This window comes from Chiloscyllium plagiosum, unplaced genomic scaffold (assembly GCF_037043375.1).
Source record: "Chiloscyllium plagiosum isolate Xiang-an unplaced genomic scaffold, Cpla_swu_hap1 HiC_scaffold_17, whole genome shotgun sequence".
Taxonomy (NCBI): Eukaryota; Metazoa; Chordata; class Chondrichthyes; order Orectolobiformes; family Hemiscylliidae; genus Chiloscyllium; species Chiloscyllium plagiosum.
The window spans coordinates 67,732,052-67,748,199 of NW_028270155.1; the positions used below are offsets into that span (position 1 = coordinate 67,732,052).

Below are 16,148 nucleotides of genomic sequence, written 5' to 3' on the forward strand. Positions count from 1 at the left end.
TTGATCAGGGACACCTGTCCACTCCCCATTTGTGGACAGCCCTGAAAAAATATTCATTCGTCTTCCTCAGCTCTTCGGTGCTGCTGCTGCCCCACCCAGTTTGGACATCTCAGTTCTTCAGTGCTGACATATACTTTGAATTCCTACTATCATGCAAATTAATTTATTATGTAACATCTTCATGAAAATGTCTTTAACAAAAACCTTTTCTTATTTTCTCAGATGACCACAAGGCAATAGTTGAAAACATGAAACTACATGCCTACCTTTTTATTTTAAAAATATACTTTATTCATAATAAAAACTTTGTATACACACAGTCATAAATGCAGTTCGGTTTTGTACAGTACCATATCAAGGAAACAAACCACCTTTGGAGTTTGGCTATCCAGACAAACCAAATACATCTCTTATACATAGAAGACTATAATCACATGCATTTGAAGCAGAGTGGGGGGGGGGTCTGATAACAACATATCCCCCCCCCCCTTTAACTTCAGCAGGAAGACCTTAGACACTGGTTTTTCCCTAATGCTCCAAACTTTACTGCAGCCCTCAGCACATTGCTCTAGATCTTGGAATGTGACAGCCTGCAATGCTCGGTCAAGGTGAACTCCTTGTTCTGAAAGACCAACAGGTTTCGGACAGACCAAAGAGCGTCATGCACCGAGTTGATGGTCCTCCACACGCAGTTCATGTTTGTCTCAGTGTGTGTCCCAGGGCATAGAGTCAGGATAAACCTCAACAAAAACCATGCTTACATCACTTGGGCATGATGCCTGCTGGGACAGAGTAGCTCATGGTCTGGTTAGTCAGCACAATGTATGTCGGATCGAAGTATTAACATAGGGATCACTGTCTCATACAATGAATATCTCAAACTGTCCAAGTTATCCACCTTTCACAAAGCCCACACTGGACCTTTTTGAATCATCCTTTATTGTCTTGTCTCCAGATATACAGCTAGGAGCTTAAAAACCTCATTCATATTCAGTAATAATACCAGAGTAGCAGTTGTTTACGGCATTGTTGGAGTCAATATTTCCATATGAACTCTGCAGGTCCTAGCTTCAGCAGCAATTCTGGATTGACTGCTTTAGCCCACTCTTTGGCTCCTATGGATTTGGATCTTGAAGTTTCACATAGTTATCACCTTCTCCTTAAAAGAGAGAAACACAGGAGTTAGGGTTGGGTGTCCCAAACATTTTAGAATAGATAACTTACAGTGTGGAAATAGACCATTTGGCCCAACAAGTCCACGCCAATACTCCGAAGAGTAACCCATCCAGACCCATTTCCCTACCCTACATTTACCCCTGACTGATGCACCTAACACTATGGGCAATTTAGCAAGGCCAATTCATCTAAACTGCACATCTTTGGATTGTGGGAGGAAACCCACACAGACACTGGCAGAATGTGCAAAATCCACACAGACAGTCACCCAAGGTGGGAATCAAACCCGGGTCCCTGGCGCTGTGAGGCAACAGTGCTAACCACTGTGCCACCGTTTCAAGACTGAAAATTTCTTGTGATCCCTCAGTAAGAAGTGTAAGGGACTTGGGGTGGATTGTGAAGAGCAGGTTAGAGAACTGCAAGAGGGTAGGTTGTGCAATAAAATGGGTTGTAGAGTCATTGTTATACAGCATGGAAACAAGACCCTTTGATCCAATTAGTTCATGCCGACCATGTTCCCAAAATAACTAGATCCACTTGTCTGCATTTGGCCTATATCTGTCTCAACATTTCCTATTCATGTACTTATCCAAAGTCTTTTGAATGTTATAGCTGTACCTGTATCCACCAATTCCTCTGGCAGTTAATTCCACACACGAGTCAGCCTCTGTGTAAAAAAATTATCCCTCATGTCCTTTTTAAAACCATTTCCTCTTGCCTTAAAAAATATATGCCCTAGTTTTGAACTCTCCCACCCCAGGGAAAAAACCCTTACTATTCACCTTATCAATGCCCCTTATGATTTTATAAATCTCTATAAGGTCATTCCTCAACCTCCTCTACACTAGTGAAAAATGTCCCAGCCTATTTATAGAACACAAACCCTTCATTGACAGCAATATCCTGATAAGTCTTTTCTGAACCCTCTCCAATTTAATAATATTCTTCCTATAGCCATCCAAACAGAACTGCACACAGTATTCCAGAAGAGGTCTCAACAACGTCCTATACAACCTCAACATGACGTCCAAACTCTCATACTGAAAGGTCTGAGCAATAAAGGTAAGGGCACTAAAGCTCTAATAACCTTTTGTTATTAAAAATAGTATAAGATGTACTGCTGCAGGAATCAGAATATTGAGTTATTTAAGTCATGCCCTTAGTTTAAAAAAAAAGAGTTTAAGTAGCTGCATGGTAGTTGTTAAGTCAGTCTTATCTACCTGGCAGCCATTTGTATCTTGGATTTGCAATGCCAGAATTTCAGCTCACCACCCTGCCTTTGGGAAGCCTTATCTTAGGAGCTTGAGGTAAGTTTTTCTTTCATTCATTCATGGGAGGTGGGTGTTGCTGGCTGGGCCAGCATTTATTGCCATTCCCAATTGTCTTTGAGAAGGTGGTGGTGAGCTGCCTTCTTGAACTGCTGCAACACTGAAGGAAATGATGGTATATTTGCAAGTCAGGATAATTGGAGGGGAACTTGCAGGTGGGAGAACTCTCATGTCTTGGCTGCTCTTGCCTTTCTCGGTGGTAGTGGTTGTGCACTTGGAAGGTGCTGTCTAAGGAGCCTTGGTGAATTTCTGCACTACATCTTGTAGATAGTGTACACCGCTGCTATTGAGCATCAGTGGTGGCAGAGGGAATGAATGTTTATGGATGGGGTGCCAGTTAAATGGGTTGCTTTATCCTGGAAGGTACTGAGCTTCTTGAGTGTAGTTGCAGCTGCACTCATCCAGGCAAATAGGGAGTATGCTGTCACACCTCCTGACATGTACCTAGAAGAGTCAGGAAGTGAGTTACTTGCTGCAGGATTTATAGCCTCTGAATTGCTTTTGTAGCCATAGTACTTATATGGCTAGTCCAATTCAGCTTCTGGTAAACCATTAACTCTGAGAATGGTGTTAGTGAGGATTCAGTGATGGTAAAGCCATTGAATATCAGTGAGCAATAGTTAGCTTCTCTCTTGTTGGATATGGCCATTGCTGTCCTAATTCTCACCTGTAATATTAAAGTGGTTACCCCTTAAAACTAGCTTCCCTTTTCACTCCTTTAAAACAATTTGAATTTGGTTCTAAAAATCTATATTACATCTTATTTAAGCTTTGTCTTCTTGAATAAACATAGTGGTAGGATCTCAGGTCTTCTCTTGAATAAATATAGTTCCATGATCTCATATCTTTTTCCATAATTGTGGTTACCATCCTGTGACATCAACCTTGTGAATGCACAGTTCAACCTCTCTGTAGCCCATAATATTTCAGTAGATAATTGGGAGTGAGTGGGGGAGAATCTACAGTTGCAGTCTGATGTATGCTTTCTATCTATCTATCACGTCTTCTTTACTGTTGGACCTTACATTTCTACTTATAAAATCCAGTATTCTATTTGACTTTCTTATGTTTCTATTTGTCTGTGCTAATTTTCAAGTAATTATCTATTTGAACCCCTAGACTTCTCTACTTATCTATACTACACTCAAGAAGCTCAGTACCATCCAGGATAAAGCAACATATTTAACTGGCACCCCATCCATATTCCCATTCCTTTTGTTTCCACAAAATACTTAACTAGATTGAAATTGCCTTCTGTTTGCCCACTCAATTAGTCAACATTTTCACAACTGTGTTGCTGTTTGTCAAATTAGTTTTGTATAAATTTTCAGTAAGTTTTGAGATTATGTCCCATACCAAAGTGTAAATCCTCTACTTACACTAAGCACAAACCCACAATGACCACTGCTTAACACTACAGTCAACTATAATGCGGCAGTTCCAATCTCATGCAACCCTGTATTATAAGAAAACAGAGTAATAGCAGCACAATTTAAATTAATGGGGCCGTTTTCATGTTATAACCAATACATGCTTTAAAAATTCGCACTTGAGAAACAGTGTCCCCAATTCGTCAATTGTGTTATAGTGGATTCACACTAATGAAACGTGCATTATAGTAGAACAACCTGTATTTCAAACCTTTGCAAATCTGCACCAAACTTACATACTCAATTTTCTTTCTGTCAATATCTTCTATTTCCTCATTCCACATACATACACTTTTGTGACTCCAACTGTAGCATCACTCATTGTAAAGCTTCACCCAGTCAAACAGCACAGAATTGCTAGAATTCGTCGCTTTATGCCCTTATATCCACATTTTTGTTCTCTATCGTGGGGGGAAAGTTCAATTGAAGGTAACCTCTGTGGGCACTTCTGAGCTCCTTTCTCGTCAATATATCAGAATGTGCATGACAAAGAAATGTGGGAATCGGGACTTGTTAGGTTAACATGCAATGAGGGATCCAAGGCAGATTCCAAGGGTCCTAGTACTTTAGCTACCAGGTCATCCTGAGTGACTGCGAGATGTCTGTTTAAACATTGAATGAGTGACAAAACAAAGAAAAGCACAATGAGAATAATTTCATTTACAGTCTTTACTTAGCAATACGATACTCCATTGGAATTGTTCATTCATACAAAATAGTTGTTTTCTTCTGGGGCTGGCAGCAAATCTGGTCCCAGAGGTATTGAAGACATCGCCAACGTCCACGATACACTTTAATGTCTTCCTGCTTGGGACCTGATGGATAGAAGGTAATTGGTTTATTGAAAAATCATCACTGCTGTAAGTGCCAAATTGTAATAATTATTCAATAAAACAACTAATTATAATTAACAACAATGTCATGGGTGATCATTAAAATGAAAATAAATTTGAAAATAATAAAAGAATTGTGCAATTATGAACATTATAGCACACAAATAATTAGAATCTAAGTGCATTCTGCATTTGTATTAATGACCAATAATCATATGTTGTCAGGTTGAGTTCATTAAACTCTCAATCATTTATATATTATTTATGAGGTTAATAAAGTAGGGGATCGGGCTGAGTCATATCCTCATTTTATATCTTATTTGCAGAATGGTGTCTTTTCTCCTTCATCGCGCATTTACATTTGTGTGGATGTGGCAAGAACAGGTGGCAATAGGAGGTGGAGTTTAAGCATTCACTCATTATGCCCCAACATGACGTTTTCCATATTTCAACCAGGGAAAACATGTTGAGTTGTTTAATTATGTCAGAGTATCTTTGGTAGCCGTTAACTGGTTCAATTTCCTGGCTTAGGATATGTATTTGTCCTAGTGTGCACAGCTGTTTCTAAGTTAATTATTCAAATTGATTGCTGTCTGCTGCAAGGCCTCACAAAGCCCATTGCAGTTTCTACCACTAGTTACAAGCTAATGAAAACCTTTTTAGCTACTTTTCCCTCATAAACTCAAAGTGAATGCCCTGTTTCTGTTCGCAAAAACAAAAATTAAATTTAAGCAATACAATAAAACAAAGAACTGCAAATGTTGGAAATCTGAAACAAAAACAGAAATTGCTGGAGAAACGCAGCAGGTCTGACAGCATTTGTGGAGAGAAAGCGGAGTTAACATTTTGGGTCCAGGCGATCTCAAGAAGGGTAATTGGACTTGAAACGTTAATTCTGCTTCTCTCCACAGATGCCGCTACTCCTGCTACATTTCTCCAATAATTAGTTTTTAAATTAAACTGAAGCATACATGGCAATGTACAAGGCTTTGGGATGATTCAATCAGAAATACAAATTAATTATTTTGCCATCAGCAAAATGTTTTGACTGTTTAACCTAGCTAAATTACAAATGAAATTTGATGATCCTTCCTCCAGAACCTCTGGCTTCTTTACAAGCTTACAGGTTGATTTTTCGTTGGTCTCTATCTGAAATACTAAGCCAAAACCCTCCATGCTTTAAGAAATCTTTCTGTTTTGAAATTTCTCCCAATCTCTACTTTCACTCTTTATGACGATTTTAAAAGCATGTCTGCATACATCTAACTCACATGAACACCACAACTTCCCGCTGTTTTGTATGTTATCTATTTGTTTAATGTCTATAAATATTTATAGTTAACATTTTTGAATTTAAATATGCCATATTAATAAAGTCAACTTCAGGAGTAGGTTGGAGTAAATTAAAGTACAGTGGCCATGAGCAATTTGGGATTGTAAAGTCTGCAGGATCAGAAAAAATCATAAGGTTGTCAGGTGAGATTTATGCTGGTTGCAAAACCTTTTCATAGGAAGAGAGGTGAGATGACAAGAGAGAATTACACATTGTGATTCTTTTTCTTTCTTGGGATATGGGAGTCGCTGATAAGGTTAACATTTATTGTCCCTCTAATTGTTTTTGAAGATGTGGCAGTGAACCAGTTCAATTCACCTCGTGCAGGTACATCCAGTGTTGTTAGTATGTTCCAGGCAAGAGTAAAGAAGTAGTCATATAGTTCCAAGCCAGGAATATGTGTGGATTGGAGAGAAATTTGCAAGTGATGCTGTTCCCATTCATCTGCTGTGCTTGTCTTTCTGAATGGTACAAGTAACAGATTTGAATGGTGCTATTGAAGTTGCATTAATGAGTTACTGCAGCACATCTTGTATTAAGTTCACAATATTGCTATTGTGTATCAGTGATGGAGAGGCAGTGAATACTTAAGTTGGTGGATGGAGTGCTGATCAATCTTATATAGTATTCATTTACACTTTTAAATCTTTATTTCGAGTTAAAAAAAACAAGTACATGTAAAAAAACTTAAAATGTCCATTAAAAAGGTCTGAAAACAGATACTTATAATGTTCATATTGGTATGGATACATGTTTGGATGATGACCCTAATCACAGGATCTGAGGATATTGATAAATTAAGGTGAAGAGGAAGGGATTTGGTTCACAATATTGGAGACCCACCATCTATGGGGTGAGAAGAAAGGAGGGCTGATATCACCCTAATCCGGGCCTTGTCCTTCACATAGCCACCTCACAGAGGGTTGAGGGCATCTGTTGAGGCACCTATAAAACATGAAGGTACAGATCAGCCTCAATTCCCCCTTATCCACTCTTTTAAATAACAGTTAAAATCACAGGTCCTAACACCTTAAGAGTACAGATAATATCACAGATGTTTCTAGTTCTATACCGCTTCATCTACACAGTCCCATAAACACTTGTTATACTCTTATCAAATAGAATGACTTCCCTCATCAATAGGAAGGGAGGATGATTTGCTTCCAGAAGTAAGGGGGAGGAGTACCATTCTGAGCCTGTGAGCATTCAGCTTTCAGGGTTTATGTCACGATCTCTAAAACCACAAACCATAAAGGTTTGTGACAGTTATAAACTTTTTTTTATTTATGATATAATAATTATGATTGATTTATCTGTTTTTTTGAAGACCTGTTTCTGAATTTTTTTTAAAAATTCCCTTCTGAATCAAACCAGCTGCCATTTCAACATAAAAATAAACACTCTGAAGACCATGCGTTATGGCGTAAATCTGGATCTACCAAGTGAGCACTTCTGAAATGTTCTAGAAAATGTGGCCACAGCTTCACCCTTTGCACCATAATATGTATAAAATGTGGCCACAAGCAATCTGCCCTGTGGCAGATAATTCATTACTGAACACAATGCACTTTACAATGAGGCCATGGGATACATTTTGTTGCAACAACATGGGTCCCACACACCACTTAGCAAACCTGTCATTTTCCAATGGGAAGGTCCAAAGTGTGGCCAGAGTCAGGCTTCCCACATGCTGGAAATTCCTCCCCCAAGAGATTCCAGCCTCTTGAGGCCAACAACACTCTTTGAGAGAACCACAACCAGGAAAGATGGCTACTCTCTGTAATACACAGTGGCCCAGTTCCACGATTGATGCTGGATCTCAAGGCACGAATGTGTTGGGGAGGGGGTGGTCCTTCATGAGATGAGAGAATGTGAGAGAATGTGAGAGGAAAGGACATGGTGATAGCTTTCAGCAGCTGCCCGAACTCTCCCCCCACTGCACCACTCCTTCACAATAACAGGTTCCTGAATTGGGCTCAAGTGATGATACCCCACCATGAAGCCACAGGCAAACCTGACAGAAGTTTGCTGAGTGGTGTTTGGGAGGCTAGAAAGCTTATGTGAGTTCAGGACAATACATGAGTCACCATTAAATTTTCAGCAGGCTCAGAGGTATTTAGATTTAAGTGACTCCTTAATGAATCAAATTATCTTCCCACCACTGGCTGGGTTCCAATATCATGCCCTTCCTACCCCAACTTAATTGGGAACTTCTTTCCAATTTGCGGAATCCAAGATGAATACTCCTGTGTGATTCTCCGAGCAACTCCTGTCCACTCCAGCAGGTTGTATTAAATCCATCCTCATATTTATTACTCTCTCAAAATATAATGTAAGTTAATCATTGAGATCACTCTTAGAAAAATTATACGTTGCTACATTGTCTACAAATCCTTCAGAGTGCAGCCTAATATATGTATAAATAGCATGCCTTCCTTTACATATTTACAAATTTATAAATAAGGATATAAATTCAATGCATTGTGTGCATTTTGGTTAGCTTGTGTTATGCTGTCATTCATTTCAGTTTGGCTTAGTTCAATGCAGAAAATGCAAACTGATACAGCCACTTTTAAGAGTACTTGGTCACCACTACAAAAATTATACCACATATGGTTTTGAATATATTTGCATTTTGTCATAACTAACAAATATTTAAAAAGCATGTGCTTTAAGGATGATTGCCTGAATTTAAATAAGAATTGCAATCTAATAAAGGAAGCGTTTTATAAGACACCAAAGAAAACATTGACAACAATTTTGATGCACCATTTAACAAGATATTACCTGATTTCTTAACAAGAGGCCAAGGTTGTGGGCAAGGTGCTGGCGGTGGGATGGTTGTTTTTTGCTGCTGGGACTTGGTCTGTAATTGATTTGGTCTTTTCAATGAGGATTTCGAATCTAGGCGTTTATCAGGAGAACTGAAATCAAACGAGGACCTGATCAGCTTTAAGAACATCTTGCTTGTGGTGCAATATGCAGAAAAAACAAACAGAAGAGGAAAAGGGAATTAAACTTTGGCCCTAACCTCTGAGATCTTGGTTGTAAATGTCTGATTGCATGGCCGGTGAAGTATACCTCTATAAAAAGAACACAAGAAATGTCAGTGGAGAGGATCAAACACTTATGGACTTTTCAAATAGTATCTTTCTTACTGTACAACCTGAAAACTAATTGCTGCCAGCATGACTTAATCTTGTGTTCAAATATGACGTTTGTCACAAATAATTCTTATTTATTCAAACTATATTAATGTAGGAAAAGGAATGAGTGTTTCAGCTTTTTAACCTGCTCTGTGACTTAACTAGATCTTGATGAATTTACACCTCAACATCATTTACCTGATGCCTTTACCGAGTAAATACACACCAATCTCAGACTTGAAAGCTTTTATTCTTTCAGTATCCATGATGTTTTGGGGCAGACAATGCCAGATTTCTTGTATCCTTAGTATAAAAAAGTGACTCCTGATTTCACTTCTGGTTGTAATTGTATTTATCCTATCCTATCAAATTGGGTAAATAGTGAATAGCTTGGGTCTTTTTTCCCTGAGTAGGGGAGTCCAAAATAGTGGGCATAGGTTTAAAGTGATATGTGAAAAATATACAAGGGACCTAAGGGGCATCTTTTTCACAAAGAGGGTGGTGCATGTATGGAATGAACTGCCAGAGAAAGTCGTGGAGGCTCGTACAATTAGAACATTTAAAAGGCACATGGAAGGGTCTGTGAATAGGAAGGGTTTAGAAGGATATGGGCCAAAAGCTGCCAAATGGGGCTAGATTAATTTAGGATATCCGGTTGGCATGGATGAGTTGGAATGAAGGGTTTGTTTCCATGCTGTACAGCTCTATGAATCTCAATTCTTTTAATATCCGATTAATCATCTGCACACAAGGGATTATAGGTTTGTGCAGCATATCCTCATAATTTAAACCCTCATGCTCTGGTATTATGTAGTAGATCTGCACTGACCTGCATCCCCTCCAAGTCCGAAAATATCCCCTTTATGATATGAAGGACTCAGAACTGAACTCAGCATTCCTGATGGAGTCTCACTAAGGCTCTTTACAAGTTAGGCATAAGTTCCCCCCTTTATATTTACCCCATCCTTGAGATAAAGGTCACCATTATCTTTTTATTGAGTTTTGTGTCCATCTATTAAGGATATAAATATTATTTTTAAAAGTACCTGTTTAAACTATTGAATTTATTTCAGTTAATACATCTGTTCATTAAAACTAAAATACTGATACACTTTTTTCAGCTTTATACTTTAAATCATACTCACCAAAGATGAAAAAGAACAATGGGTAAATGTACAGAAACAATGGTAGCAATGTCTTCAATAATATCCTCAAACATTACATTGCGATAGTGACAGGGCAGTGCTGCTGAAGAGGGAAGCCAGAAGTGTGCATGCAGGGGAACATGGTACTGATAGTGGATCTCAGGATTTGGAGGGAACAATTCTCTGTGAAGTGTTACATTTTGCAGAGATACCTGTATTTCTGAGTTGATTTAAAACATGAAACATGAAGCTTCAGTTGGAATCCAAGTTGAGTAAGGCAGAACTGAAGACAGTTCACTGTGAAGAGGAGATGTTGCTGTGAAAATGAGTGTTGGCAAACACTTTATCACACTAGGATGAAAATAGAAAGTGATGAAGGTGAACAAGCTGAAAAATTTAAAATGAAAATCACTTTGGAGGGAAGAGCAGAACTCTGTTAAGTTGAGCATCCAGGAAGAGAAGTATCAGTGAATTAAATGCTCAAATAAAAGCAAAATACTGCGAATGCTGGCTATCTGAAATTAAAAACAGAAAATAATGCTGGAGAAATTTAGCAGGTCTGACGGCATCTGTGGAGTGAGAAACAGGATTAATATTTTGAATCTGGTACGATCTCTTCAGAATTAAAAGGGGCTGGAAAGTGGTGACTATAGCTCCATAAGACCACAAAATAGGAACAGGAGTAGGCCAATCAACTCCTTGAACCTGCTCCACCATTCAACAGGATCATGGCTGATCTGACATTCCTCACATCCACTTTCCTGTAACTCTTGACTTCCTGACTGATCAAGAATCCATCTACTCAGTCTTAAATATACACAGTTAAAAATCACACATCATCAGGTTATTGTCCACTGCAGTCTAACACCAGCATCTCCACATCATTAAATATATACAATGACTTGCCTCCACAACTCTCTGTGGCAAGGAGTTCCAAAAGCTCACAACTCTGACACAAAATTCCTCCTTATCTCAGTCTCAAATCAGTGCCTGTTTATTCTGAGACTATGTCCTCTGGTCGTAGACTCTCCCATGAAGGGAAAACATCCTCTCAGTATTTACCCTGTCGAGCCCATTAAGAATCCAAGATGTTTTAATGAGATCATTGAAATATCTCTCACTCTTCTAAACTCCTATGAGTAGAGTCCAACCTGTTTACCCATTGTTCATAAGACAATCCTTCCATACCGGGGATCATCGTAATGAACCTTTTCTGAACTGCTTCCAATGAAACAATACCTTTACTTAAATAAGTAGACCAAAAGTGCTCACAGTGCTCTCCAGATGTGGTCTCACTAGCATCTTATTCAGTTGCAGTATGACATCCTTATTCTTATACCAACCCCATTGAAATCACAGTCAACATTCCATTAGCCTTCCTGATTATCTGCTGCCCCTCTCTGTAACCCTGAAGTCCCTTTGTGTTGCAGTTTTCTCTCATTTAAATAATACTGTTCTTTTGTTCCACCTTCCAAAATGAACAACTTCACATTTTCATACATTATTCTCAATCTGCCATTGTGTTGCCCACCGCCTTAGTAGCCTATCAGTATCTCTCTGTAAACTATTTTTAATCCTCTCGCAACTTGTCTTTCCATTTTCTAAGTGTTTCAGCTGCAAATTTGACTGCAGTCCATTCGCTACTTCCTCTAAGTTTTGATGCTATTAGCAGAAGGGGAGAGAGAGTGAGTGAAACAGATGGTGAGGATTTCAACAGGGAGTGCAATGGTGGTAAAAGCTGATTGAGATTTAAAATATGTGTCTATATTAGGTGAGAAAAGGGGTCTACTCTGCTGAGAACAAAACCAACAACAAGGTGAGAATACAAGAGCAGAGATGTATTGCTGAGGCATTATAACATCTGGTCAGACCACATTTCTAATATTGTGAGCAGTTTTACGCCCCATATCTAAGGAAGGGGTCCAGAGGAAGTTCACAAGAATGATTCGAGGGATGAAAGGGTTTGTTTTATGGGAGTGTTTGAAGACTTGGCTGTCGTCGATGAAGTTGGTGGTTGGGGTGGGGGGGTGTGGTGGAATCTCATTGAAACTTACTGAATACTGAGAGGCCTGGATAGAGTGCACATGGGGATGTTTCCACTAGCAGGAGAGACTAGGACCCGAGGGCACAGCCTCAGAGGGAAGGGACAATGTTTCAGAACTAAGATGAATAGGGACTTCTTCAGCCACAGACTGGTGAATCTGTAGAACTCATTGTAGCAAAAGGCTGTGGAGGTCAAGACATTGAGTGTGTTTAAGACAGAGATAAATAGGCTCTTGATTAGTAAGGGATCAAGGATCATAGAGGAAAGGCAAGCGAACGGGGTTCACAGAAGCATAGAATATCTATAGCGCAGAAAGAGGGCATTTGTCCCATCAAGTTTGAACTGGCCCTCCGAAGACCTTACCCCATATGCTTACCACCACTGCAAGCCTAACTCCCACATTTTGCAGCCTCCACATATTTCCAGCTATTCAACTACAACAGGCACATCACGCTAACACACTGTCAAAAACACTCACTGACACTCTTCCCTCTCTTTTGTGGGACAAGCTGTCACATAACAGGAGGAAGCAGAGAACCAGCAGGAATCAGACATGCCTACATTGCCCCAGCAGCAGTAGACAGCAGTGTTGGAGGTTATTGCAATTTGTGTTGCCAAAAACATCCAGGATGATGGTGTGTGCCTGTTTTGTGTAATTTCTCAAATCTCACTTCAGTCTCAAACCATAAGGTCTAAAGGTACAGATGGTGCTACTACAGTGCCTCTTGCTTTCCTCCCAAACCCACTTCCCTCATACCAATCCTCCCACTCTTTTTGCATGCTTTGGATCCATCAGAATTGTCACCTGGCTAGCCAAAGAAGGACTTAAGCAAAATCAGGTTGACGAGGAAGAAGGGTGAATTGATCCAGAACCTAAAACCATCAGTTCATATACTGGCACTTTATGTCCTCAGGACAGTAATTATAGAGGTGAGATCAGCATGTGATGACTCGGTGGGAAAGTGGACTGCAGTCATGCCTGGTTGGTAAAGGTTAGTATCTGTGCCAGTTCCCAAGAAGGTGAGGCCTCAGATGATTTCCAGTGCAGAGGATTCAGATGAGAACTTCAATGGGTTGGAAAATAGGGTAACATTGATGAGCATGCACAAACACAGAGATGCCTGCTGCATTGATAGACAGGCCAGACAATCTGACTACCAGGAAGTAGTTACTGTGAAGGGATATGGAGAATCTGGATCCAATTTAGTGCAAGTGCTTTACATAAATCTTGTAATCCCATTCTTTCCAGCATGGCAACAGTGGCCATCTCCATGAGAGCATGTGCAAACCCAGCCATGATACATTGTCTGTTTGCCAATATCTCATCTTGCATTGTAGCAGAAACGACAACATTCCTGTGCTGCAGTGCAGACTCAATATGTGGCTAGGATATCATGCTTGTTTTCATGTCAGTATAACTTTGTGTATGTAGCTACAGACTGCTGCCATCATTACTGTCCATTTCAAAGCCCAGAGGATCTTGCAAGGTCTCACAGCAAGCCAGCAGTATGCATTCCACCAAATTATTTAATAGCTGTGATGTCTCTCTGGCAAGGTTCAGTGACTTCTTAGTGCACAAGCCTGCTGCCCACCTTCAGGATGATAGTGTTCATCCTCCAGGAGTCCCCTTCCTGGCTGTTAGGCAGCCAGTCCAGGACATCACTGCTCATGCCGAGGTGACTCAGTCTGAAGTCACAGAGCTGCTTGAGACTGGGGGCTGCAAAGCTATCTACAATCCACCTAACTGAAAGCATTTCAGCAGCCAGTAAGATAGCGGTGCATAGGAATAGGCCAAGCAAATGGTAGGTGCTTAATAAATGCAGAAGGCCGACTGGTCGGAAACAATTAAGCATTATAAGGCCAATCCCAAGTGATTCAGGCAAGGATCTAATGTTTCAGATTATCTCCATTGCTCCATGATAATCCTGATGACTGCAGGGCTCTTGTTGTATATATGCTGTGTCAGCTGACTGGCACAGTATGAAATATCATGGTTGCTATCAGTATATGTGAGTATCCACCAACGTGGCGGTGTTCCGTGCATTGAGTTGATGACTTCCTATGCCTTTGGGAATATCACTTTTCAAATAAAGCCATGTTGCTGTTCTCCCTGATTCCCTCTGGTTAGAGAGCAATTGATTAATTCCTAATTCTACTATCTAGCATCTGTGCCAGCTCTCTAGAGGGTGAGGTTGAAATAACTCCACATAGGCTAATATCCTGTCAACAAGTCATCTTTATTTAGATATTGAGAGTCCTTGAAACAGATCCAGCTTCCTCAGAGCCAGCTCTCAAAGTGAACAGAACCTCTGACACTTATGTTTATATCTGCCAGCTAGGACCCTCCAGGTTAACAGCTGCAATCAGGGAACTCATACTCTATGAGTCCACCTGACTGACTTTGTTATAATTACCACATGGACACAGACAATTTCTTTTGTTGAGGTTCAGATGAGAACTTCAATGGGTTTGCATATAGGCAAACATTGATGAACATGCAGATAGCACAGAGATGCCTGCTGCCAGATCCACTGAGTTTCTCCTGCAGTCTCTGTTTTTGTGTCAGATTTCCAGCATTCGCAGTTGTTTCTTTTTTCAGTGATAAATTCCCCTATCCCTTGGAACAAGGCCTTTGCTAATTCCATGATGCAATGCTTCATGGCAAGTTGAGTTTTTAGCAATGTTGCTGGCTCCTGATTGGAAGGATCCATTGTTGTAGAAATCAAGGGTCACATGGATGTTATGATCATCTGCAGCTTTGCATGTGTAGGTCTGGTTGAAGGACGTGGTGCAATTCAGTGACCATTTTGTGAATTGCACCTCAGACACTGCTACAGGCTGAATAAGTACTCTTTGAATACCCAGGTATGTATGGCCTCCTATTGAGCCTCCTTTTCCTCTTCCCTCTGTACACAGCTTCTCCTTTCTGCTCTGTGTACTTCATGTCCCAGCCCTGCTTCAGCCCAAGGAGTGCAAGCATCAACCCTGTTGGTGAAACATTGATTTTTGTTGATAGACCTACTAACTTCTCTGACTCCCTTGTCAAGATCCAACACAACTGACTTTTGAATTCTGAAACATTTTCAAACTCGTCTAACATTACTTTGCATAAAAAAATTCATTCATTTGACATGAAATCATTCTTAAAGTCAATGTCTTTCCCAAACCAAGTCACGTTCTGCCCTTTTGCCCTCTCTGATCATGTCATATCACTGTCATACTAAGTCACGTTTTGTGTATCACATCACACCACCCAAATAATTTGCTTTTATTGGGTAACATTAACATAATAAAATATTCCAAGATCTTCACTGGAGTCGTCTGAAATTAAACACAGATCACAACATGAATGTAAGGACAGGTAACTAAACGCTTGCTCAAAGATGCAGTTCTTAAGGACTGGAGGCAGCTTTTAAGGAGGAGAGAGGCAGAGAGCTTCTGCTTCCTGTGCTTAATATCTGTACTCTGCGAACATTTGAATGAGTACACTAGCTAAACCAGCCATGACTTGCCTGGTAGTGAAAACATGCAAATGCAAATAATCTAAAGATTCACCTTGAAGACCTCAAGTGACTATTTCCTTTGTCAGCTTTTTCTTTTGTGGGATTCTCCTTGAGAAGAAAGATTATTGATATATTGTATTGCAAACAAACATTCCAAGATGGTGGGATGATGGAAGTTGGGACATGTAATAAGTCAGATCTGGAAGAGCA

The 16,148-nt window shown here is 39.9% G+C and overlaps 1 protein-coding gene across 1 annotated transcript in view; it reads right to left on the reverse strand.

Moving 5' to 3' along the window:
• Nucleotides 1-603: 603 nt before the first annotated feature.
• Nucleotides 604-16,148, reverse strand: part of LOC122558554 (uncharacterized) — a 28,704-nt gene continuing 13,159 nt past the window's right edge. Inside the window, exons 2-5 of the mRNA XM_043707285.2 lie at nucleotides 9,132-9,183; nucleotides 8,888-9,024; nucleotides 4,608-4,749; nucleotides 604-1,159 (exon numbers count right to left, since the gene is read on the reverse strand). Of these exons, the coding sequence (XP_043563220.1) occupies nucleotides 4,637-4,749; nucleotides 8,888-9,024; nucleotides 9,132-9,183 (302 nt within the window). The 3' untranslated portion in view covers nucleotides 604-1,159; nucleotides 4,608-4,636. The remainder of the gene's footprint in view (nucleotides 1,160-4,607; nucleotides 4,750-8,887; nucleotides 9,025-9,131; nucleotides 9,184-16,148) is intronic.